This window comes from Panicum virgatum, chromosome 3K, assembly GCF_016808335.1.
Source record: "Panicum virgatum strain AP13 chromosome 3K, P.virgatum_v5, whole genome shotgun sequence".
NCBI classification, from domain to species: Eukaryota; Viridiplantae; Streptophyta; class Magnoliopsida; order Poales; family Poaceae; genus Panicum; species Panicum virgatum.
In genome coordinates, this window is record NC_053138.1 from 2,113,936 (window position 1) to 2,140,487 (window position 26,552).

General features: G+C 47.6%; 1 protein-coding gene across 1 annotated transcript; it reads left to right on the top strand.

Annotated features, from left to right (window-relative positions):
- LOC120700341 lies at window positions 1–25,974 on the top strand. The gene is made up of 4 exons (XM_039984563.1): window positions 1–134; window positions 3,884–4,220; window positions 24,895–24,988; window positions 25,169–25,974. Exons 1-4 carry the CDS (start codon window positions 1–3, stop codon window positions 25,888–25,890), a joined length of 1,287 nt encoding a protein of 428 aa, XP_039840497.1. The 3' UTR covers window positions 25,891–25,974.
- Window positions 25,975–26,552: the final 578 nt, after the last annotated feature.

Genomic DNA, 26,552 nt, shown 5'->3' on the forward strand with positions numbered 1-26,552 from the left:
ATGGCCATCAGGCTGGCCTTGGCGGCCGCCGTCCTGATCCTGCTCGCCGTGGCAGCCACCGCCGCGCCTTCCGGCAGGCCACCCAAGGCGCAGGGGCCCAAGCACCACGACAAGCCCAAGCCAAGGAAGGTCAAGTGCCACGACCGCAATGTCACAACCCAGGAAAAAAAAGGAAAAGAAAAGAAAAATCGCACCGGGCCCACCTGTCAGCCTCTCCCTCTCCCTCCTCTCTGTTTTCTCCCGCGCGCCGCGGCACGCGTCGCCGCCGCCGGCCATCCTCGTGAGCCGCGCCACGTGCCGTTCATCGTCGTGTGCCGTGCCGCCCTTCGCTCCTCCCTCGCCCTTCTCCTTATCCGCGTCGAGCCCCGGCCCCGTTCCCCTTCAAACCCTAACCCCCCTCCACCATTGGTGCCGCCGCCGAGCTCCCGTTGCCGCCGCCGATTCGCCGCCCACGGTGAGTCCCTCATCGATTCTTCGCGGGTGGAGCATCTCCTCGCTTCCCTCGACCCGTTCCACCCCTAACCCGGCCCCTTCCCCTCCCCTGCAGGGCCGCCGCCGCTCGCCTTCGCCCGCCGCCGCCCCTGTCCGCCGCGCCGCTAGCCCGCTGCCGCTCTCCACCCGTGATCTTGCCGGTGAGGTTCGCCACCGTCTTCTCCTCCCCGTGCGCGCCGCCCCTGGCCCGCTCCGGCCTCGCTCCGCCGCGCCGCCGTCCGCCGGCGCCGCTGTGTGTGCGCGCCGCGCGCGTGGGCGCGCCCAGGCGCGGGGTCAAGGCAGCCCTTGGCCTTGACCCGGCCTGGTGGTGCCGCCCGGCCCCCTGGGCTCACCTGTCGGTGGCCGGGGTGGCTACCCTCGGGTAGACCTAGCAATTTCGCTAGGGTTTCTTAGGTTCCATTTAAGCAGCAACATTGTAAAATCCCTAGAAATTCATGTATAGCTCCAAAAATTATGAAACTTGTTTTGTTGAGTTCCTCTAGCTGAGATCTACCTAGGAAAAATATTGTTGTGCATGTTACTTTGCTGTAGATTTATCTATTGTTTTATCTTGCAAAAGTGAGTTTATTACTTAGTTATTTGTGTATTGCTAGAAAAATGCCAAACCAAATTTTTTTAGACTCCTTGTGAGGTGTAGTTTTTAGTGGTGCAACTTGTTCATGTGTTTCCTTGCTGTTGGTTAGGGTTTCATTTCGTTTTCGTGCTTGCTGTCCAAAATATGGTTTTTTATAGAACTTTTTTCTGGAAAGTGAGAAAATGGCAAAACCAGTTTTGTTAGCCTTGTGTTGCTGCCTGGTTTCAAATATATTTTTCTTAGATTTGTTTAGTTTAGTTTGCATGCCTTTTCTGATTTACTTTGTTTAGAGTGGCTGAAAGCTAAAATATTTATGGTTATTTATAGGAAAATGCTTTTACTGCATAATCAATTTTCATGAGTTCTTTGCATCATCCTATGCATGCTTATTTTGTTTTATGATTTATGCTTGTTGTTTAGTTCATTTCTTAATTCTTGCATCGCATTCATGCATTTTAGTGACCGGACCGTCGGAGAACGAACCCGTGGAACCCGCCGAGCCCGTCGAGCCTGAACTTGGAGTTCCGTACGCGGTCGAGTCCGAAGCTATCCAAGGCAAGCAGCTAAGCATGATTCCTTGCTCCTACTTAATCTGAGTTAGTTATCTCACCGGGTAATGTTGGGTTATTAATAGTATGTATGTATTGCATTCTTATACCTAATTTCCTGCATTATCTTTCTTGAATTGTTAACCATGTCCTTGTCACTAGTTAGTCAGTAATAACTTAATCTGACTAGATGCTTTAGCCCGGCTTAGAGTACTTCTTTTGCTTGCTAGACAGGAATAGTCTGGAGGATCACACTTACTGGTTACCCTTGATCGCACTGGTTTGGTTTAGTGGTATGAGTTTGGTAGTATCGAGATTCGAGCGGAATAGTAGGGCCTAGAGAATGAAGTCACATGTGTATAGTCCGCTTGGATCGATTAAGGACCGAGTTGATGCCATCGGCCTTGAGCACCTTTCCGTGCTACCACATATCCAATATAATGGAACGGATGAGCCAAATACCTTCTTTGACTTGATCATTGGGGCCCGGTCCCAGATGCGTGGCCATCGGGCTATGCAGGGAGGCTTAGCAGGTCCCCGAGTGGAACTATGTGTAGGAAAATTTAGAGATGTCCTCGGTGGAACTAAGTCTCCACGCGCAAGCTGGGCGTACCCTCAACGGTTGAGCCTGGTTGGGAACGGTTGTCGTGAGTACCCCCTTGCCCGGCGTGATCGGTTGGGTGAGTCGCATGGTTCTCGCGTCGTGTGGGTAAAGTAGTACACCCTTGCAAGGTTATAACCAATTCGAATTGCCGCGCTCTCGGATATGAGCAAGCTCTTGGTTCGTCGAATTCTTCATAGAGAGTTTCGGTTTTGTTGGCTTTGGTTTCATGTCATGTTGAGGATCTGTTATGTATATTGTGTTACTCTCTTAATCCACTAAAATTCTGGGGGTTGGGCAAGATTAATTAAGTTTGCTAGGTGATAGTCTAGGCAGCTTATGCTTATGCAATAAGTACTTAAACTTAAAGCTTTTCCTTGAGCCTTTGCATGATCCTTGTTTATATAATCGCGTAAGTCTTGCGGAGTACCTTCGTACTCAGGGATGCTTTCTAAACCTAGTTGCAGGTGAGCCAGAAGTGGTGTTCGGCCATTTCTACCCCGCTGATCCTAATGCGGGGGAAGAGTAGGCTGTTGCTGCTGTGGTGATGTCCTTGAGCAAGGCATCATCATCTTAAGTAAGTTTTATCGTAGCTGAGCTTCGGGAGAGCATGTATTTTCAATAAGCTCTAAATCTCTGTTTAATATGACTCGCGTGAGCCCAAGGCTTGTAAAGTGAAGCTTGAAACCCACCTATATTGAACTTGTAATATTAAGTCTCGAACTCTGGTTTTATATAACTGCTCTTTGTGGATTGTTGGCTATGTATTCGATTGTATACGGTATGTGCATATGCTGATTCTGGGCGTATGTTGGAGCACATACCGGGACTACCGGATTTGGTATTATTTTGAATGAATGACGTGTCGGTTATTCGTGTCTCTAGATGTGGGATAACACGTGGCACGCTCTACGGCAAGCACGTGTTAACTCTCATCTGGGTGATAATGACCGGCGGTTCGTTTAAAATAGTATCAAATTGGGCGGTTCTCACAACGGGTATCAGAGCTGAGTTTCCATGAATTGAACCTAAAATTGGCTTAGTGGGTTGAGAGTCAAATAAAATTTGATCACTTGCACTAAGATTTACTTTCATTAAAAATTTGAACTTAAGGTGAAATACTATCCTTCTTCCTTCGTCTTAGAGCTAATTCTCCTTTACTGCTTCACTTGTTTAATTAAGATATGCTTGATCTCTCTTGTCTTCATGAGTAGCGGTAGCGTAGGAAAACCCTTTCACCCTCTGGAAATCTTTTAAGCCTTTTACCGGAGTTGGGAAGGTGGGAATCACCCATTGTCCTAAGTGCTAGTAGGAGGGTTGTAGCGCTGTTGGACAATGCGGTTGTTGCGGGTCGTAAGTGAGTGCTAGAACGTTAAGACGTGCTCACGATGTGAGGAGACGTCATGTTGCATTCATACCTCGCATGCATGCATATTCTCTTGTGGTTTTCAAACCTGCATCTAACTGATCTAGTGTGTCGTGGTCTAGTTTTCGCTGATCTCAGTTCTTGCTAATCTTAGTGGACCAAATCTGCTCTATCTTTTAGAGTTGCTATTTCGGTGTTGATCATGTGTTAGATTTTTATCTACACATTGTCTTTCCACCCTGCCTTTGTGTATCATCCTCTATCTTTCATTCCTGACCGCTAACCGTTTTGTTTATTAGCAGGATGGTGTTACGTTCGGGAAATGAAAGGGATGGTGCCAGTGGTTCGGGTGGCAACAACCACCGCAACAACGAGGACTCCCTTCCTAATCCTCCAGTTCACCCAAACCTCGCGGACGTCCTGGCCCGACAAACTGAACTCATGGCAACCATAGTCAACCAGATGGGCAATGCCGGCAATAATGGTCCAAGAGCTGAGCCTCAAGTGAACAGGTTCGGAGATTTCTTCCGCACCAATCCACCCATCTTCCGTGGCTCCAAGGATCCTCTGGATGCGGATTTCTGGCTCAATGTCATTGAAGAGAAGTTTGGTCTTATTGAATGTGAGCCACATGAGAAGGTACTCTTTGCTGCTCATCAACTGCATGATGCCCCTGGGGTTTGGTGGCGGAACTTCAAGGCATCTCACCCTGCCAACTACCGCTTCACATGGGAGGAGTTCTGCACAGCTTTTCGCTCCTTCCATATTCCCAAGGGTATCATGGACATCAAGAAGAAGGAGTTTCTGAATCTCACTCAAGGAGGTCGTGATGTGATGGCTTATGTCAATGCCTTCAACACCCTCTCCCAATATGCACCTGAAGAAGTGGCCACCGATGCCAAGAAGCAAGAACGCCTGTACGATGGGCTCTCCGCAGAGTTGCAAGACAAGCTCTCCACTACCAAGTTTGAGGACTTCAATGACTTGGTGAATATCGCTATCAGAGCTGAGCACAAGATGAAGAATCTTGAGGCAAAGAACAAGCGTCCTGCTCCTACCTCTGCGGGCGGTAGCTCCTCACGTCCACGTCTGGGGCCTTCTCCTTTTCCACCTCGGGCACCGGGTACGCAACCTCCCCGTCCTATGTGGATTGTGCGTCACCCTCAACCTCCTCAAGGACAAGCTCCTAGGCCGGTCAGTGCCTATTGGAACAACCCAGGTGTGACCGCAAAGGGTCCGTGCTTCAATTGTGGTGGCTTAGGCCACATCTCTAGGGATTGCCCCTCTCCGAGGCGTGGTGGTGCCTTCAATGCACCTAGGCCCAATACTCCTCTGCCTCAAGCACAGTGTCAAGAAGCTAAGCCACAACAAGCTCCTAAACGTGGCCGCCTCAACTACACCATCGCCGAAGAAATTCCGGAGAATGCTGAAGTTCTTATGGGTACGCTCCTAATCAATTCTCACCCTGCTATGGTTCTTTTTGATTCTGGAGCAACTTTTTCTTTCATCAGCAAGAAACTTGTGCTGCATAGTAAGCTTGAAATGCAAAATCTACCAGTGCCATACCAGATAGAATCACCGGGTGGAGAGATCATTTCTAGAAACTTTGTGGATAGGGTTCCAATTCTCATCGAGGGAGCTATTTTCCAAGCTAATCTTCTTGTCCTAGATCAGATGGGTTTAGATGTGATTCTTGGGATGAATTGGTTGGGTAAGCATGACGGAGTTATCAAATGTGGGCCCCGCACCATTGATCTTTTGCACCCTTCTGGGAGTAGAGTTTTACTGTCTCTTGCCAAGATAGAATCTTGTTTATATGCCTTGGCGAGTACCATAGCCACGGCGTTGGAAGATATTCCCGTGGTTTGTGAGTATCCGGATGTCTTTCCGGAAGAATTACCGGGTATGCCTCCTGATCGTGAGGTTGAATTTGTCATAGAGCTCAAGCCCGGAACAGCTCCCATCTCTAGACAGCCTTACCGAATGCCTCCCAATGAGTTGAAAGAATTGAAGAAACAACTCAAGACTTTATTGGACAAGGGTTTCATTCGTCCGAGCTCCTCTCCATGGGGATGCCCGGCTCTTTTTGTGAAGAAGAAAGATGATAGTTTACGGTTGTGTGTTGATTACCGTCCGTTAAACGAAGTTACTGTCAAGAACAAATATCCTCTTCCACGGATTGATATCTTGTTTGATCAACTCTTTGGAGCTCGTTATTTTTCTAAGATTGATTTAAGGTTGGGTTATCATCAAATCAAGATTCGAATTGAATACATTCCGAAAACGGCTTTCTCTACTAGATATGGTCTCTATGAATTCACTGTCATGTCTTTCGGCCTCACCAATGCACCGGCTTATTTCATGTATCTGATGAATAGCATCTTCATGGAGGAACTGGATGTCTTTGTGATCATCTTCATTGATGATATCCTCATTTATTCCAAGACCAAAGAAGATCATGCTCGTCATATTCATATCGTTCTCCAAAAGCTTAGAGAGCATCATCTTTATGCCAAGTTTAGCAAATGTGAGTTTTGGCTTGAAGAAGTATCTTTTCTTGGTCATGTCCTCTCCAAGGATGGTATTGCTGTGGATCCTAGTAAGGTGCAAGATGTTCTCGATTGGAAGCAACCTCAGAATGTCCATGAGGTTCGGAGTTTTCTGGGACTTGCGGGATATTACCGCCGGTTCATAGAGAACTTCTCTAAAATTGCGAAGCCTATGACCGAGTTATTGAAAAATGGGGTCAAATTTGAGTGGTCCCCAGCCTGTGAAGAAGCCTTTCAAACCTTTAAGGATCGTCTCACTACTGCTCCAGTTCTTGCTCAGCCGGATATTTCCAAGAGCTTTGATGTCTATTGCGATGCTTCTCGCATTGGTCTTGGCTGTGTTCTTATGCAAGAAGGCCGAGTGGTGGCCTATGCTTCTCGTCAACTCAAGCGACATGAAGAAAATTATCCTACCCATGATTTAGAGCTTGCGGCTGTTGTCCATACTCTAAAGATATGGCGTCATTATCTGCTTGGTAATCACTGCAACATCTATACTGATCACAAAAGTCTCAAGTACATTTTCACTCAATCTGATCTAAACATGAGGCAACGTCGATGGCTTGAACTGATCAAGGATTATGACATTGAGGTGCACTATCACCCTGGTAAGGCGAATGCCGTCGCTGATGCACTAAGTCGAAAGGTTCAATGCAACTGCTTGACCATAGCTCCTCCTGTGCATACTCTCTGTGATGATCTTCGGAAACTTGGAATTTCTATGGTTAAAGAAGGCTATTTTGCTACTCTTACAGTCAGATCTGATCTTTATGATCAAATTAAGAAAATCCAAAAGAAGAATAAGGGTATGGCTCGAATTCGGGAATTAATGAATGAGGGAAAAGCTCGGTGTTTCTCTACGGATGATCAAGGGGTTCTATTCTTTGGGAAGCGTATTGTGGTACCTAAGGATCATAACCTCAGGCGAATTATCCTGGATGAAGCCCATAGTTCTCAATTCTCTATTCATCCGGGCAGTACCAAAATGTATCAAGATCTCAAGCAAAGATTCGGGTGGACTCGCATGAAGCAAGAAATCGCTCGGTATGTCTCTGAGTGTGATGTTTGTCAAAGGGTTAAAGCTGAGCATCTCAAACCAGCTGGTACCCTTCAGCCCTTGCCTATTCCATCATGGAAGTGGGAAGAAATTGGAATGGATTTCATCACTGGGTTACCCAGGTCTTCTCAGGGATATGATTCTATATGGGTAATTGTGGATCGATTGACAAAGTCTGCTCATTTCCTTCCAGTGAAGACTACTTATCATGCCAAACAATATGCGGAGTTGTATCTCACTCGCATTGTCTGTCTGCATGGTGTTCCTAAGAAAATTGTCTCTGATCGGGGTCCTCAGTTTGTTGCTCACTTCTGGAGAAGTCTTCATGAAGCCATGGGAACTGATCTCACTTACAGTACTGCTTATCATCCTCAAACCGACGGTCAAGCGGAGAGAGTCAATCAAGTCTTAGAAGATATGCTGCGAGCTTGTGCTCTTATGTATGAGAAGAAATGGGTTACTTGCTTGTCATTCGCAGAATTCTCCTACAACAATAGTTATCAAGCAAGTATTAAGATGTCTCCTTTTGAAGCCCTTTATGGAAGACGGTGCAGAACTCCGATCAACTGGTCCGAATCGGGAGAAAAGCCTTTCTATGGTCCGGATTTGGTGAAAGATGCCGAGGATCAAGTCAGGATTATTCGTGAGAATCTTCGTATTGCTCAATCTCGTCAAAAGACTTATGCTGATCGTCGTCGCCGAGAACTCCATCTCAAAATAGGTGATTATGTCTATCTCAAGGTCTCTCCATTTAAGGGCACTCGCCGTTTCCAAGTTAGAGGAAAGTTAGCGCCACGCTATGTCGGACCTTTTCGGATTATCAAGAAAGTTGGAGCAGTGGCTTATCAATTGGAACTTCCTCAATCACTCTCTGCAGTACACAATGTTTTTCATGTCTCTCAGTTAAAGCAGTGCCATCGTGTTCCAGCTGACGCCGTCGACCTTGGGTCACTTGATCTTCAACCGGGCCTTACCTACGAAGAACACCCAATAGCCATTCTTGATCGAGATGAAAGAAAGGTGAAGCGTAACCTGGTGAAATTTGTGAAGGTTCAATGGAGCAATCACTCCGAAGATGAAGCCACTTGGGAGCGTGAGAATCGGTTACGTCAAGAATATCCGGAATTCTTTTCCGATGAGTAAGTTTCCTCTCAATCACCCCCACTTTCTTGATGAAGTTCAGTTTCCTAGATACTGTTATATGTGTACACAGTCACCATCAAGAAAACCCTAGGAATGTCTCACACCACATCATCCCTGCCTTTGTGCATCATCTCTTAGATGTTTATCTTGTCTAGGTGAATATGGCCTCAACCTAGTCCGAGTTTTATCCTTCCCCTCTCGTCTACCTAAATCTCGGGACGAGATTTTCTTAAGGGGGGGAGATTGTCACAACCCAGGAAAAAAAAGGAAAAGAAAAGAAAAATCGCACCGGGCCCACCTGTCAGCCTCTCCCTCTCCCTCCTCTCTGTTTTCTCCCGCGCGCCGCGGCACGCGTCGCCGCCGCCGGCCATCCTCGTGAGCCGCGCCACGTGCCGTTCATCGTCGTGTGCCGTGCCGCCCTTCGCTCCTCCCTTGCCCTTCTCCTTATCCGCGTCGAGCCCCGGCTGTAAGCATCTAGGCCCTCAAGGTATGTTTCGGTGATTAATGACAACCATTATTGTGACTAATGAGTTTGTGCAGCTTAATAGATCATTATCGCTCATTTGGTCATATGTCAAAAGAGGCCCCTCAATTTCGGTCATTCAAAAAGGCGATCTCGGCTTTTAACTTATATTTGTCAAGGCTAAGGATCTTTCTAGTCCTAAGTGTCACAAGGTTGAGAAGGACACTTAGGTTAGTATATGTTTTATAGTTTTGTAGTGATCGCACTATTAAGAGGGGTTCATGAGTTAGTAGCTTGATCAAACTTGAGTTGGCCCTAGAAATATTACACACTCACTCAAAAACAGCAAAAGATGGTCAATAGAAGTCAACACAACTCTTGGAAGAAGAAACAATCAAAGTCACATTCGAATCCAAGTCAAAACAGCTGAAAACAAAGAAAATCAGTAGCACCGGTTGAACCGGTGCACTAGCATCGGAGCATCCGATATATGGCGGAAGGACCGATGCCCTGTCGGTCTATCTTCTCTGGATGAAGGCAGATATCAAGTAAAGCACCGGTTGAACCGATGGTCAAGAAGATAAGCACCGGTGCAATGAAAGTCTTTTGTTCCAGAGAGCATGTTTTGATGGATTTCAACATCTCTTCAGCACCGGTTGAACCGACGGTTCAGAATCAAAGCACCGGTGCAATGAAAGTCTTTTGTTCCAGAGAGCATGTTTGGTTGACTCCAATTTCTCTACAGCACCGGTTGAACCGACGGTTCAGAATCAAAGCACCGGTGCATTGGATGTACTTTGTTCCAGAACGCTTGTTTGAGTTGATCAGCAAACCTCTTCAGCACCGGTTGAACCGATGCCCCTACGGAGCATGCACCGGTGCAATAACGCAAGCGTGGATACTGTGTCAGAACTCCAACGGCTACTTCTTTGACACAGAGAGACCGGTTGAACCGACGCCCATATTTTCTATACCGTCGGTTCTTCCGGTGGTCACGGTTTTTCTGCAGAAAACCTCCAACGGCTATGTGACCTCCTCCACTCTATATAAGGGTACCCCCTGGTTCATTTCAGTTGCCTTTTGACACCTTGAAAACCTGAGGCCACCCTTGAGAAGAAGAGATAGAGCTTTGAGCAAAAGAGAGAAGATCTAGTGCTTTGTTTGTGCTTCAACCTTGAAGAACTCATCCATTGCAAGTGTAGCAAGTGTGCTTGAGCTAGGGCCAACTGAGTGTAGGTCAAGTGAAGGCTTAGGAACTTGTTACTCTTGGTGTTTGGCAGCACCTAGACGATCTTGGTGATCGAAGTGTTTCTCGCGGAGCTTGCCAAGGATTGTGGGAGCCCGGAGAAGAAAATTGTACGTGGCTTGAGCTCCACCACGCCGGGATGGTGAACGGAGACTCTTAGTGAGCGCCCAAGTCTCGGTGACATGGGAGGTGACAAGACTCTTAGTGAGTGTCACAACGTGGATTAGGGGTGTGTGCCAACACATCGACACCACGGGAAAAATCCGGTTGTCTCTTGCACTCTCTTTCATTTCAAGCACTTACTTTCATGCTTTCTTTCATGTGCTTGACCTTAGAGATTATAGCTTAGCTCTACCTTGCTTAGTTTCATATCTTTGTTAGCTTGTGTAGTTTGCTTTGTTTAGCCGGTTGGTGAATTGAGCCTTACTAGCCTTGCATAGGTTAAGGTTGTTTTATCTATCTTAGAAATTTGAAAAAGGCCCAATTCACCCCCCTCTTGGTCCATCGATCCTTACAATTGGTATCAGAGCCTCGTTGCTCATTTGGATCATTAGGCTTCACCACCTAGAGCTATGGCCAAGATGGGAGGTTCGCCGCCTCACTTCGAGGGCAAGAACTTTGCCTATTGGAAAGTTCGTATGGCCGCATACCTTGATGCGATTTCCCCCGAAGTGTGGTTGGCAACAAAGACCGGGTTCACCGGAACTCCCACCACGGAGCAATTAAAATGGAATGCAAAGGCTAGAAATGCAATTTTCGAAGCCATTAGTGAGGAAGTCTTTGCTAGAGTAAATGGCATGGACTTAGCAAGTGATATATGGAAAGAGCTAATTGAAATTCATGAAGGCTCCACAAAAGTCCGTGAACAAAAATATCACTTGTTTAGAGCAAAATATGATTCTTTTAAAATGCTTGCTCATGAAAATTGCAATGATATGTATTCCCGCTTGAATGTCATTGTCAAGGACATTAATGCTCTTGAAGTTTCCAAAATTGACAGTGGCTCCATCAACCGCAAGATTCTCATGCTCCTTCCGAAGCCCAAGTACAACATTATCAATGCTATGCTTCAAAAGGAGAATCTTGATACAATGGAAGTGGGAGAGCTTGTGGGCGAAATTCGCGCTCATGAAATGAGTATCCTTGGTATGACCGAAGAGCCAACAACAAGCAAGTCAATTGCTCTCAAAACCAAGGCTAACAAATCCCGCAAGCTCAAGATGGTCAAGCAAGAATCAAGCTCAAGCAATGAAGAAGAGGATCATCATGAGAGCTCATCCGATGAAGAAGATGATGGAGAACTTGCTCTCATGATGAGGACGTTCACACGCTTGAATGACAAGATCAACAAGAAGGGTTTCAACTTTGACCCCAAAAGAAGAATGTTCCGGCCATGGGGAGATGTCAAGAACAAAACTTGCTATAATTGTGGAGAAAAAGGCCACATCTCTCCCGATTGCCCCAAGCCGGACAAAAGAAAGAAGGACAACAAAGGCAAACATCGCCATGATTCAAGCGATGATGAAGAAGATGAGAAGAAGAACAAGAACAAGAAGCTTGGGAAGAAGAAAAGTCATGACAAGAAGACCAAGCTCTTCCCAAAGAAGAAAGGGCACACCAAGAGAAGCTTCTTGGTGGAAAAACAAGAATGGGTGACCGATGTCTCATCAAGCGAAGATTCAAGTGATGAAGAAGACATAGTCACCATCGCCCTCACAAATGAAGAACAATCACTACCTCCACCTCCAATGTGCCTCATGGCAAAAGGTAACACCAAGGTATGTGAGGTAGATAGTGAAGATGAAAGTGATGAAGAGCTTGATCCTTATGAATTCACTAATCTCATTAATGAGTACACATCCGTCATCAAGAGGGAAAAGGGCAAAGTCAAGATTCTTGAGAGCACTCATGCCAAGTTAGAGCTTGCCCACTCCGACTTGCTTGGCAAGTACAATGACTTGCTCAAAAAGCACAATGAGTCACTTGTACTTGCTAAGCAAGTTGAAGAGAGCCACAAAAAGCTTAAACAAGAGCATAGGGAGTTGGCTCACAAATATCAAGAACTTGAATTTGCCTATGAAGCAATTGACCCAAGTCTTGAGAACTTTGCTCATGAAACTATTGAGAAGGTCAATGCTTCTACTTCATGTGATGACCTACTCATTAATGCAAATGCCACTAATGCTTTGCCCAAGCTTGTACCTTCTAGGGAAAAGGAATTGATGGATCAAGTGGCAAGCCTCAAGAGTAGTGTGGAGAAGCTCTCAAGAGGAGAATACATCCACAAGGAAATTCTCTTCAACAATGCACGTGACTATGGCAAGAGAGGTCTTGGTTCATTTCCGGAGCCAAATCAAGGCACTACTCCTTCTCCGGAGATCAAGATTAGCTTCATCAAGGAAGTTGGATCATATTGCCAACATTGCCAAGTCACCGGGCCCCACACTAGGGAGTGCACTTTACCATCACGTCCTCTTCCTAATTTACCCAAGAATTACTCTTCAATGTTTCAAAATAACCATTTTCTCTTGAGTAAAGTGAAGGGCAAGGTGAAGGCCAAGTTTATTGGCAAACTCACTAAGGAGTCAAAGAAAAAGCTCCCCAAGCAACTTTGGGTCCCAAAAGCTCTTGTCACACATGTGCAAGGCCCAAAGCTTGTTTGGGTTCCCAAAACTCAAAAGTGAATTCTCATGTGTGTAGGTGAACTACAAAGCCGGTGGAAAACATTGGGTACTTGATAGCGGTTGCTCTCAACACATGACCGACAATGATAGCATGTTCACCTCTCTTGAAGACCCCGGCGATCATGAACATGTCACCTATGGTGATAACTCAAGGGGGAAAGTCTTAGGTTTGGGTAGAATAGCTATCTCTAAAGATTTATCTATTTCAAATGTTTTGTTTGTAGAAGCACTTAGTTTTAATCTCATTTCTATTGCTCAATTATGTGATCTTGGACTAACGTGTACCTTTGACAAGAATGGTGTTGTAGTAACTCTTGAAGAAGACAAGTCAATGGTATTCACGGGGTTTAGGCATGGCAACATCTATTTAGTGGACTTCTCTTCAAAGCAAACAAGCACCATGACATGCCTCTTCACCAAGTCCTCTCTTGGGTGGCTTTGGCATAGAAGAATTGCTCATATTGGCATGAGCAACCTCAAGAAAGCCCACAAGAGAGGGATGATCACCGGCTTGAAGGATGTCACGTTTGACAAGAACAAGCTATGTAAAGCATGTCAAGCCGGGAAGCAAGTCGCAACACATCATCCCATCAAGACGATGTTGTCTACCTCCAAGCCGCTCGAGCTACTACACATGGATCTCTTTGGTCCAACTACATACAAGAGTATTGGTGGTAACCTCTATTGCCTAGTAATCGTTGATGATTTTTCACGTTACACTTGGGTTATGTTTCTAGGCGATAAGGGTGAAACTCCGGAACTCTTCAAGACATTTGCAAGAAGAGCTCAAAGGGAGTACAACTCCCCAATTGTGAAGATCCGGAGTGACAACGGCACCGAGTTCAAGAACATGAAGATTGAAGAATGGTGCGATAAAGAGGGCATCAAGCATGAGTTTTCCGCCACCTACACGCCTCAACAAAATGGAGTAGTGGAAAGAAAGAACAAGACACTCATCACCCTAGCAAGAGCAATGTTGGATGATTATGGCACGTCCGAGAAGTTTTGGGCGGAAGCAATCAACACGGCGTGTCATGCATCCAACCGAGTGTATCCCCACCGACTCCTCAAGAAAACTCCATATGAGCTCATTACCGGGAGGAAACCAAATATATCATACTTTCGAGTCTTTGGTTGCAAATGCTTCATCTACAAGAAGAAAAGGCTCGGTAAGTTTGAGAGTAGATGTGATGAAGGTTTCTTTCTTGGTTATGCATCAAACTCCAAAGCATATAGAGTATTCAATCAAACCTCCGGGTTAGTTGAAGAAACATGTGATGTGGAGTTTGATGAATCTAATGGCTCCCAAGAGGAGGTTGTTGGCTATGAAAATGTAGGTGATGAAGAGATTGATGAAGCTTTGAAGAATATGTCCATTGGGGATATCAAGCCGGAAGAGGTGCATAAAGGCAATGATCAAGGGGGAGGACCTTCCTCATCTACACCAAGCACCTCCACGGCGCCCCAAATGGATGAAGATCAAGAAAAAGATGATCCACTACCTCAAGAAGATGTGCCAACACCAACACCCCAAGTCCAAGAACAAGAAGAGCAAAGTGTTCCACAACAAGCACAAGTCACACAAGATCCACCCCAACAAGCATCCACGCAAATACCGCTAGTGAAGCATGGTCGCATCTCCAAGGATCATCCAATTGGTCAAATCATTGGTAGTCCTTCAAAGGGAGTAAGAACTCGCTCTAAGCATGCTTCATTTTGTGAACATCACTCGTTTGTTTCTTGTATTGAACCCACTAGCATAGAGGAAGCACTTGAGGACTCGGATTGGGTGATGGCCATGCAAGAAGAATTGAACAACTTCACCCGCAATGAAGTTTGGGTCCTCGAAGCTCCTCCGAAAGACAAGAACATCATCGGCACCAAGTGGGTCTTTCGAAACAAGCAAAATGAACATGGGATGGTGATACGCAACAAAGCAAGACTTGTGGCAAAAGGGTTTTCTCAAGTCGAAGGTTTGGATTTTGGTGAAACCTTTGCTCCGGTCGCAAGACTTGAAGCTATCCGCATTCTTCTTGCTTACTCTTCACATCATAACATTAAGTTGTATCAAATGGATGTGAAAAGTGCTTTCTTAAATGGCGTTATTAACGAACTTGTTTATGTTGAGCAACCTCCCGGGTTTGAAGATCCGAGGAATCCTAACCATGTTTATAGGTTGCACAAGGCACTCTATGGGCTCAAACAAGCTCTAAGGGCTTGGTATGAGAGGCTTCGTGACTTCCTAATCATGCAAGGCTTCAAGATCGGGAGGGTGGACACCACGTTGTTCACAAAAGACGTCAACGGGGATCTTTTCATTTGTCAAATTTATGTTGACGATATTATCTTTGGCTCAACTAATGATTTACTAAGCCATGAGTTTGCTACCATGATGTCTAGGGAATTCGAGATGTCCATGATTGGCGAATTGACCTTCTTCCTTGGTTTTCAAGTCAAACAAATGAAGGAAGGGACATTCATCCATCAAGAAAAATATACTAAGGATATCTTGAAGAAGTTCAAGATGGATGAGTGCAAGCCAATCAAGACACCCATGGCAACCAATGGGCATCTCGACTTGGATGTGGACGGTAAACCGATTGATCAATCCCTCTATCGTTCTATGATAGGGTCTTTGCTTTACCTTACCGCATCTAGGCCCGATATAATGTTTAGTGTGTGCTTGTGTGCCCGCTTTCAAGCAAACCCAAAGGAATCACACCTCTCGGCTGTGAATAGGATCCTTCGGTATCTCAAGCACACCCCAAGCATAGGCTTGTGGTACCCCAAAGGCGCTAGCTTAGATCTCTTGGGATACTCGGATTCGGATTTTGTCGGAAGCCGTGTCGATCGCAAGAGTACCTCCGGGGGTTGCCACTTGCTTGGGCGTTCTCTAGTTTCTTGGTCGAGTAAGAAGCAAAATTCTGTGGCTTTGTCCACCGCGGAAGCGGAATATATAGCGGCCGGTGCATGTTGTGCCCAAATCCTATATATGAAGCAAACCCTTTTGGACTTTGGTGTGAAACTAGATAGGATCCCGCTCCTTTGTGACAATGAAAGTGCCGTAAAAATTGCCAAAAATCCGGTTCAACACTCTCGCACAAAGCACATTGATATTCGCCATCACTTCTTGCGTGATCACGAAGCCAAAGGAGATATATCTCTTCAAGGTGTGAGATCCGAGGAGCAATTGGCGGATATTTTCACAAAACCTCTAGACGAGAGTACTTTTGTTAGGCTAAGGAGTGAGCTTAACGTTCTAGATGCTTCTAACGTCATATAATTGCCTTGTCATATAGATGCATTTCACATGTACATGTGCTAGGGGCTTGTCTAACCTTGTCAAGATAGTGATGAACATGGGTCTTGCATGAGCCGGTGGTCTTGGTTTCGCTCATGGCATGAAGAAAGGTTCATCATGAAGAAGCTTGACGAGGGTTCAAACTTGACAAGATAGATTTAAATTTTGCAATGCATGTGCTTGTCATATAGAATGCATCCATGTTTAATTTCTCGCTTTGCATTGGCATTGCATCTCGTTAGTAGCATCACAAGGGAGCAAATCACACTTCGAGAAAGATATTCATGCTAAATATGATATATCATCTCTACAAGGGTGATAAGATCAATGTTGTGCTTTCATGCCTATTGAGTCACGTCCTATCGAACATAAAGTTTCTATCTCTAAGTTCATAGGCAAAGTGGCTCATACATTTGGTTTTAGTGTTTAAACCTCGCTTGTATCTTAATTTGCCTAAGTTAATATAAAAGCTTGCGAGCATTTAGTTTGAGTGTTTGAGGGGTGAGGTTGTCTCTCGAAAATGATCCAAAACTGAGTGTTTATGGCTTTGGCTTTGAGTTTTTGGATCAGAAGTAGAGTTTGTAGTTCAGCAGAAAATTTCTTTAACCACCGGTTAAACCGACGCCTTGCTTTTCATCTCATCGGTTCAACCGGTGCTTAAGTCTTCGTGGCACGGTTCCTGCATTGCCTCTGGAACAACCTCCTACCTTTACACCAATGGTCACCGGTGCTTCCGATGTATGGCGGATGAACCGACGCTTCTGCATCGGTTCAACCGGTGCTACTGCGTGGAGTAAATGGCCCTTGCATAGCCTCTGGACCTTACTCCTGCCGTTGCACCGACGCCCATCGGATGTTCCGGTGCCTCAGTGGCGGATCTTCCGGTGCCCTTCTGACCATGTTTCAATCTCGTTCAGATCTGGTCAAACTTACACCGGTGATTACACCGACGTTCTTTTCTCCATACCATCGGACCTTCCGGTGCTTAGGGTTGGCGGGCCCGCCGGTTATGTTTTCACTTAATCCTTCCGCGGGCCCACGCGTCAGTCTCAGTCTCTGTTTCTCTTCCTCCTCGCGAAACTGCCGCCCTGCACCCAGCGCCCGTACGCCGCTCCGCCGCCGCCACTCCCACGACGCCCCTCCACTGCCGCACGCGCGCCGCTCCTGCCCAACTTCGCCGCCGCACCACGCGCCAGCGCTCGCGCACGCGCCGCGCCTGCGCCCGCGCCACGCTGCGCCACCCTGCGCTCCCCTGCGCCGCCCGCACCGCGCGCCGTCGCCTTCCACGAGCAGCGCCGCCGCTTCGCAGCACCTCCGCACGCGCGTTCCCCTGCTCCTTTGCCCTACTCGAGCCGCAGCAAGGGCTCTGTCTCACTCCCTACACCCCTTGATCAGGCGCACTCAAGGTGCTCGAGAAATTGCCTCTTAGGTTTTTTCTTCGATTTCTTCCCTGATTTGCAAGGGTATGACCTTTACACCTTGTTGCAAAGTGAATTTCCTTTGTTACATCATCCTTTACACACATGTTTACATATATCAGTGCCTTGATCACACACACAAGAATCTTGTCACTTATCTTTGCACATGCTCACATAGATATCTTTTAAATCCTTTAGCGTGTCATCGATATCAAGGCTGCTATCCACTAGATTTCACGTCATAGGCTCAAATCAAAACTTTGTTTTGACTCTCTATGTCAGATGGCTGGTGACAAGAAGGGCAAGAGCAAGATGGTTGTGTAGAAAAAGAAGAAGCGCACCCGTGAGGACCGCGAGCGAGAGCAGGCCGAGGCAGTGGCAGATGCAGCTGACAGGCAGGGCTCACTCAGGATCAGGGATCCTCAGGCTCAGGGGGAGCCACAGCAGCAGTTACGTCGCTCAGGACGTACTCAGACAGCTCAGGCCACACCTGAGTCCCGCTCACGTCCACGGACTCGAGGTGGTGGCACTCAGAGGGGAGCAGGCCATGCACAGCAGCAGCAGCACACCGGCAGTGACACTCAGATAGGAGGTCAGGACAGTGGTGAGGAGCTGCCCGAGGTTGAGTTGTTTGATCTCAGTGGCATACCAGGACCTAGGGTCAAGAGATTGCGTTATGTGACCCCGGAGCAGTGGTTTCCCGAGCAGAGGGATGTCGGAGTTGATCGTCGTTTTTACACTCTGCTTCAGGAGTCTTTTTACCACACCTACTGCCAGTTGGACATCAAGATTAGTGAGCACAAGATGCTCCACTGGGTAGCTATGCGTGTAGCAGCAGGTGGGACTCCAGTGCTTCCTCTCTTTGAGAGATATGTCGGATTGCCTGCTCTACTCAGTGAGAGGTCCAGGTATATTCGAGAGTGGGTTCGAGTCTTCTACGCCACTCTGTTTATTGAGGAGGACCGGCAGTTTATAGACTTCATGTTCCAGGAAAGGCACTATCGCTTGACCCGAGCACGACTGGCTACCTATCTTGGAGTTCAGATTGCCGAGGAGCCACACTTCATACACTATCAGGCTTATGGCAGCACGGTACCTCCTCGACGTCCTCACGAGTCTCACGTTCCATCTGATGAGGAGATCAGTGTTCTGTTTCAGCAGCCTTTCCTGCCTGGCACACCGAGGACTCCGGACAGGCTGACTCCCATGGCACACACTATCCATCTAGCCTTGAGGAAGAGCTTGTTGTTTCGGATTGGATACAATGAGGGGATCACAACTCTGCAGCAGTGGCTTCTACTTTATATCATGACAGGTCGTGACTTTGACCTTGTCGACTTCTTTATCTGCGAGCTAGAGGATGTGATTCTGGATGGCATGACAGTTCACCGTCGGCATCCGTTTGCTCATTGGATCTGTTGGATTCTGGCTCAGCTAAGTCAGAATGAGCATATGGATGAGCTGGAGCACTCGAGGACACAGTTCAGTTTTTACTCACCAGCTACTCCTCGAGACAGTCGTCGTGGCTCGAGAGGCCAGCGCCGAGCACAGCGGGTTCTGGATGAGCGTTTCTTGGCTGAGGGCAGAGTTGCAGATGATCCGACAGCAGCCGAGGACGCTTCACTAGCAGCTGCAGAGGCCCAGCTCCCACACTACCTGATCACTGACTCAGAGGACTCGGAGGATGACGAGGACTTCATTCCCACTGTTACCGTCCCTCGAGGAGCTCATGATGATGAGGCAGGATCTTCTGGTGCAGCACGAGCCCCCGCTCCTCCAGTCTCCACCGCTCAGGTCACTCAGCCCGATGCACTCGCTGCTATTCTTACTCGGCTCTCAGATCAGCAGGACAGATTTGCAGCAGCTCAGCTGAGCATGCAGGCCGAGCAGGCTCGCCAGCAGGAGGCCCAGACTCTAGTGCTTGAGGGGATTCGGCAGCAGCAGGAGGCCATGAGGTTACAGCTTCAGCAGCAGTCCCAGATCCAGCAGCATATGTTTACCTTCTTCTCGGGATGCTTCGGTCAGCTGTACCGACACACTGGACTGCCTGAGCCTCAGCTCCCTACACCCCAGCAGCTCCAGTTCGACCCCACTGCTCCTCCTCCACCTGCTGGCGGATTCATGCAGACACCCTTGTCATCTTTCCCGGTGTCACCACTTCTACCGACCGGGTTGTTTGCCAGTCCTGTTCCTACTGCTGCCCCGGTTCCTGCTCCACAGTCTAGTGTCTGGACAGCCGAGCAGCGTGCAGAGTTTCATAGACAGCAGCAGATCCTACACCAGCTCCAGCACCCCTCGGCTCAGTCACTCACGTTCGACTCTCCTTCTCAGCCCGAGGTGCTCCGTCCGTCCGTCGTGCGCCCCACTCAGCCAGACCTGACTCCCGTCACGTCTGCTCCTCCGACGGACTCCACGATCGTCGCCGCACCAGCTTCTACCGCTACACCAGCCACTTCTGCTGCTCCGACGACTCCGGTCGAGCAGAAGTCTTCTTCGGTCGACGACGACTGGACGGACGACGACGTCGACGACTCCGCCGCTCAGTTCTCCACCGGACCCAGCCGGAAGACCCCGCCTTCTCCAGCTCAGGATTAGATCGCCTTCCTTTTTGGTGCTTTGTTGCCAAAGGGGGAGAGGTTTTAGGGGGAGGGTACAGAGTTAGGGGGAGGGTAGAGCTAGAGAGAGCTCGTAGTTTTCAGGACTTTGATTCTTTGTATCACATTTGGTGTTAGTTCATGGATATGTACATTTGTCGCTTGAGTATGCCGTGCTTTGAGACATATCTATGAATTTCGTTTGAGCCGTTGAGCTCTTTGGTCCTTCTTTTCGAGTTTGCTTGTGTTTATCTTGCTTTATCTTTCTCGCTCTCTCGTTATTTATGTTAGTGTTGTCATCAATCACCAAAAAGGGGGAGATTGTAAGCATCTAGGCCCTCAAGGTATGTTTCGGTGATTAATAACAACCATTATTGTGACTAATGAGTTTGTGCAGCTTAATAGATCATTATCGCTCATTTGGTCATATGTCAAAAGAGGCCCCTCAATTTCGGTCATTCAAAAAGGCGATCTCGGCTTTTAACTTATATTTGTCAAGGCTAAGGATCTTTCTAGTCCTAAGTGTCACAAGGTTGAGAAGGACACTTAGGTTAGTATAGGTTTTATAGTTTTGTAGTGATCGCACTATTAAGAGGGGTTCATGAGTTAGTAGCTTGATCAAACTTGAGTTGGCCCTAGAAATATTACACACTCACTCAAAAACAGCAAAAGATGGTCAATAGAAGTCAACACAACTCTTGGAAGAAGAAACAATCAAAGTCACATTCGAATCCAAGTCAAAACAGCTGAAAACAAAGAAAATCAGTAGCACCGGTTGAACCGGTGCACTAGCATCGGAGCATCCGATGCATGGCGGAAGGACCGATGCCCTGTCGGTCTATCTTCTCTGGATGAAGGCAGATATCAAGTAAAGCACCGGTTGAACCGATGGTCAAGAAGATAAGCACCGGTGCAATGAAAGTCTTTTGTTCCAGAGAGCATGTTTTGATGGATTTCAACATCTCTTCAGCACCGGTTGAACCGACGGTTCAGAATCAAAGCACCGGTGCAATGAAAGTCTTTTGTTCCAGAGAGCATGTTTGGTTGACTCCAATTTCTCTACAGCACCGGTTGAACCGACGGTTCAGAATCAAAGCACCGGAGCATTGGATGTACTTTGTTCCAGAACGCTTGTTTGAGTTGATCAGCGAACCTCTTCAGCACCGGTTGAACCGATGCCCCTACGGAGCATGCACCGGTGCAATAACGCAAGCGTGGATACTGTGTCAGAACTCCAACGGCTACTTCTTTGACACAGAGAGACCGGTTGAACCGACGCCCATATTTTCTATACCGTCGGTTCTTCCGGTGGTCACGGTTTTTCTGCAGAAAACCTCCAACGGCTATGTGACCTCCTCCACTCTATATAAGGGTACCCCCTGGTTCATTTCAGTTGCCTTTTGACACCTTAAAAACCTGAGGCCACCCTTGAGAAGAAGAGATAGAGCTTTGAGCAAAAGAGAGAAGATCTAGTGCTTTGTTTGTGCTTCAACCTTGAAGAACTCATCCATTGCAAGTGTAGCAAGTGTGCTTGAGCTAGGGCCAACTGAGTGTAGGTCAAGTGAAGGCTTAGGAACTTGTTACTCTTGGTGTTTGGCAGCACCTAGACGATCTTGGTGATCGAAGTGTTTCTCGCGGAGCTTGCCAAGGATTGTGGGAGCCCGGAGAAGAAAATTGTACGTGGCTTGAGCTCCACCACGCCGGGATGGTGAACGGAGACTCTTAGTGAGCGCCCAAGTCTCGGTGACATGGGAGGTGACAAGACTCTTAGTGAGTGTCACAACGTGGATTAGGGGTGTGTGCCAACACATCGACACCACGGGAAAAATCCGGTTGTCTCTTGCACTCTCTTTCATTTCAAGCACTTACTTTCATGCTTTATTTCATGTGCTTGACCTTAGAGATTATAGCTTAGCTCTACCTTGCTTAGTTTCATATCTTTGTTAGCTTGTGTAGTTTGCTTTGTTTAGCCGGTTGGTGAATTGAGCCTTACTAGCCTTGCATAGGTTAAGGTTGTTTTATCTATCTTAGAAATTTGAAAAAGGCCCAATTCACCCCCCCTCTTGGTCCATCGATCCTTACACCGGCCCCGTTCCCCTTCAAACCCTAACCCCCCTCCACCATTGGTGCCGCCGCCGAGCTCCCGTTGCCGCCGCCGATTCGCCGCCCACGGTGAGTCCCTCATCGATTCTTCGCGGGTGGAGCATCTCCTCGCTTCCCTCGACCCGTTCAACCCCTAACCCGGCCCCTTCCCCTCCCCTGCAGGGCCGCCGCCGCTCGCCTTCGCCCGCCGCCGCCCCTGTCCGCCGCGCCGCTAGCCCGCTGCCGCTCTCCGCCCGTGATCTTGCTGGTGAGGTTCGCCGCCGTCTTCTCCTCCCCGTGCGCGCCGCCCCTGGCCCGCTCCGGCCTCGCTCCGCAGCCCTTGGCCTTGACCCGGCCTGGTGGTGCCGCCCGGCCCCCTGGGCCCACCTGTCGGTGGCCGGGGTGGCTACCCTCGGGTAGACCTAGCAATTTCGCTAGGGTTTCTTAGGTTCCATTTAAGCAGCAACCTTGTAAAATCCCTAGAAATTCATGTATAGCTCTAAAAATCATGAAACTTGTTTTGTTGAGTTCCTCTAGCTGAGATCTACCTAGGAAAAATATTTTTGTGCATGTTACTTTGCTGTAGATTTATCTATTGTTTTATCTTTCAAAAGTGAGTTTATTACTTAGTTATTTGTGTATTGCTAGAAAAATGCCAAACCAAATTTTGTTAGACTCCTTGTGAGGTGTAGTTTTTAGTGGTGCAACTTGTTCATGTGTTTCCTTGCTGTTGGTTAGGGTTTCATTTCGTTTTCGTGCTTGCTGTCCAAAATATGGTTTTTTATAGAACTTTTTTCTGGAAAGTGAGAAAATGGCAAAACTAGTTTTGTTAGCCTTGTGTTGCTGCCTGGTTTCAAAGATATTTTTCTTAGATTTGTTTAGTTTAGTTTGCATGCCTTTTCTGATTTACTTTGTTTAGAGTGGCTGAAAGCTAAAATATTTATGGTTATTTATAGGAAAATGCTTTTACTGCATAATCAATTTTCATGAGTTCTTTGCATCATCCTCTGCATGCTTGTTTTGTTTTATGATTTATGCTTGTTGTTTAGTTCATTTCTTAATTCTTGCATCGCATTCATGCATTTTAGTGACCGGACCGTCGGAGAACGAACCCGTGGAACCCGCCGAGCCCGTCGAGCCTGAACTTGGAGTTCCGTACGCGGTCGAGTCCGAAGCTATCCAAGGCAAGCAGCTAAGCATGATTCCTTGCTCCTACTTAATCTGAGTTAGTTATCTCACCGGGTAATGTTGGGTTATTAATAGTATGTATGTATTGCATTCTTATACCTAATTTCCTGCATTATCTTCCTTGAATTGTTAACCATGTCCTTGTCACTAGTTAGTCAGTAATAACTTAATCTGACTAGATGCTTAGCCCGGCTTAGAGTACTTCTTTTGCTCGCTAGACAGGAATAGTCTGGAGGATCACACTTACTGGTTACCCTTGATCGCACTGGTTTGGTTTAGTGGTATGAGTTTGGTAGTATCGAGATTCGAGCGGAATAGTAGGGCCTAGAGAATGAAGTCACATGGGCATAGTCCGCTTGGATCGATTAAGGACCGAGTTGATGCCATCGGCCTTGAGCACCTTTCCGTGCTACCACATATCCAATATAATGGAACGGATGAGCCAAATACCTTCTTTGACTTGATCATTGGGGCCCGGTCCCAGATGCGTGGCCATCGGGCTATGCAGGGAGGCTTAGCAGGTCCCCGAGTGGAACTATGTGTAGGAAAATTTAGAGATGTCCTCGGTGGAACTAAGTCTCCACGCGCAAGCTGGGCGTACCCTCAACGGTTGAGCCTGGTTGGGAACGGTTGACGTGAGTACCCCCTTGCCCGGCGTGATCGGTTGGGTGAGTCGCATGGTTCTCGCGTCGTGTGGGTAAAGTAGTACACCCTTGCAAGGTTATAACCAATTCGAATTGCCGCGCTCTCGGATATGAGCAAGCTCTTGGTTCGTCGAATTCTTCATAGAGAGTTTCGGTTTTGTTGGCTTTGGTTTCATGTCATGTTGAGGATCTGTTATGTATATTGTGTTACTCTCTTAATCCACTAAAATTCTGGGGGTTGGGCAAGATTAATTAAGTTTGCTAGGTGATAGTCTAGGCAGCTTATGCTTATGCAATAAGTACTTAAACTTAAAGCTTTTCCTTGAGCCTTTGCATGATCCTTGTTTATATAATCGCGTAAGTCTTGCGGAGTACCTTCGTACTCAGGGTGCTTTCTAAACCTAGTTGCAGGTGAGTCAGAAGTGGTGTTCGGCCATTTCTACCCCGCTGATCCTAATGCGGGGGAAGAGTAGGCTGTTGCTGCTGTGGTGATGTCCTTGAGCAAGGCATCATCATCTTAAGTAAGTTTTATCGTAGCTGAGCTTCGGGAGAGCATGTATTTTCAATAAGCTCTAAATCTCTGTTTAATATGACTCGCGTGAGCCCAAGGCTTGTAAAGTGAAGCTTGAAACCCACCTATATTGAACTTGTAATATTAAGTCTCGAACTCTGGTTTTATATAACTGCTCTTTGTGGATTGTTGGCTATGTATTCGATTGTATACGGTATGTGCATATGCTGATTCTGGGCGTATGTTGGAGCACATACCGGGACTACCGGATTTGGTATTATTTTGAATGAATGACGTGTCGGTTATTCGTGTCTCTAGATGTGGGATAACACGTGGCACGCTCTACGGCAATCACGTGTTAACTCTCATCTAGGTGATAATGACCGGCGATTCGTTTAAAATAGTATCAAATTGGGCGGTTCTCACACGCAAGCTCTACCCTTACTGTTCCGGCAAGCCGATGGAGTGCCCCGCCGCCTGTCCCCAGTCATGCTACGCCGACTGCAACTCCTGCAAGCCCGTCTGCGGTGAGCACGCTCGATCTGTTGCTCTCCTTTGATCTTGATCATGTCGACTAGTTCATCAATTCCTAACCTGGCTGTGTGCGGCTGCAGAGGCCGGAGATGTTTCCTTTATCTAAAAAAATCAATTCCTAACCGGATCGATCTGTTGTGTGTGGCCAATGCAATGCTGCATTTAATTTGCAGTGTGCAGCGTTCCCGGAGCCTGCGGCGACCCGCGCTTCATCGGCGGCGACGGCAACGCCTTCTACTTCCACGGCCGCAGGGACGCCGACTTCTGCGTCCTCTCCGACCGCGACCTCCAGATCAACGCCCACTTCATCGGCAAGCGCGGCGACGGCATGACCCGTGACTTCACCTGGATCCAGGCCATCGCCGTGCTCTTCGACGGCCACCGCCTCTACGTCGGCGCCCGGAAGACCGCCGCCTGGGACGACGACGTCGACCGCTTGGAGCTCGCCCTGGACGGCGAGCCCGTGCGCCTCCCGCAGGAGGCCGACGCCGCGTGGACGTCCAGCGCCGTGCCGGCCCTGTCCATCACCCGCACCAAGGCGGCCAACGGCGTGCTGGTGGCGCTCGACGGCAGGTTCAAGATCAGGGCGAACGCCGTGCCCATCACCGAGGAGGAGTCCAAGGTGCACAGATACGGCGTCACCTCCGACGACTGCCTCGCGCACCTTGACCTGGCCTTCAGGTTCGACGACCTCACCGGCGACGTGCACGGCGTCGTCGGCCAGACCTACCGCTCCGACTACGTGAACCGGTTCGACGTCAGGGCCGCCATGCCCACCATGGGAGGGGAGACCAACTTCACCACGTCCAACCTCTTCGCGGCCGACTGCGCCGTCGCGCGTTACGCACCTGCTGGTGCTGGTCACCACGACGATGATGGTGTTGCAATGGTGTGACCGTGTGAGAGAGAGCTCGCTGGTATCCGTATCACCTGAGCCGGTGGCATGGGCGGCGAGAAGGTGTGGTTGTGGTCTGCAAGAACAAAGGGCGCGTTTAGTTCCCAAAAATTTTCACCCAAAAATTTTCACCTCCCCTTTAAACACATGTATGAAGCACTAAATATAATTAAATAACAAAACTAATTACACAGTTTGGATGTACATGACGAGACGAATCTTTTAAGTCTAATTAGTGCATGATTAGCCATAAGTGCTACAGTAACCCACATGTGCTAATGACGCGGTCAAAGGCCTCAAAAGATTCGTCTCGTGATTTCCAAGTGAGTTCTGAAATTAGTTTTTTAATTAGTGTCCGAAAAGTCCTCCCGACATTCGGTCAAAGTGCTGATTTGACATCCAAAATTTTTTGGCGGGGGAACTAAACGCGCCCAAAGTAAAACTAAATATGATGTTGTCGGAGCTGTACCAAATGCATGTTTGCATGTTCATGAAATTCACAGCAAAAATAAGCCTGCCATTGATTGATGTATTCAAGAATGAGTTATAATATCAATTATTATATTTGTGATACTATTTGTTTTTGAATTGTGAAACTATTTTACTGCACCCTTTTTGACTGAATTAGAAACAGCTAACTTTTGTCATCCTTGGATTTTGCA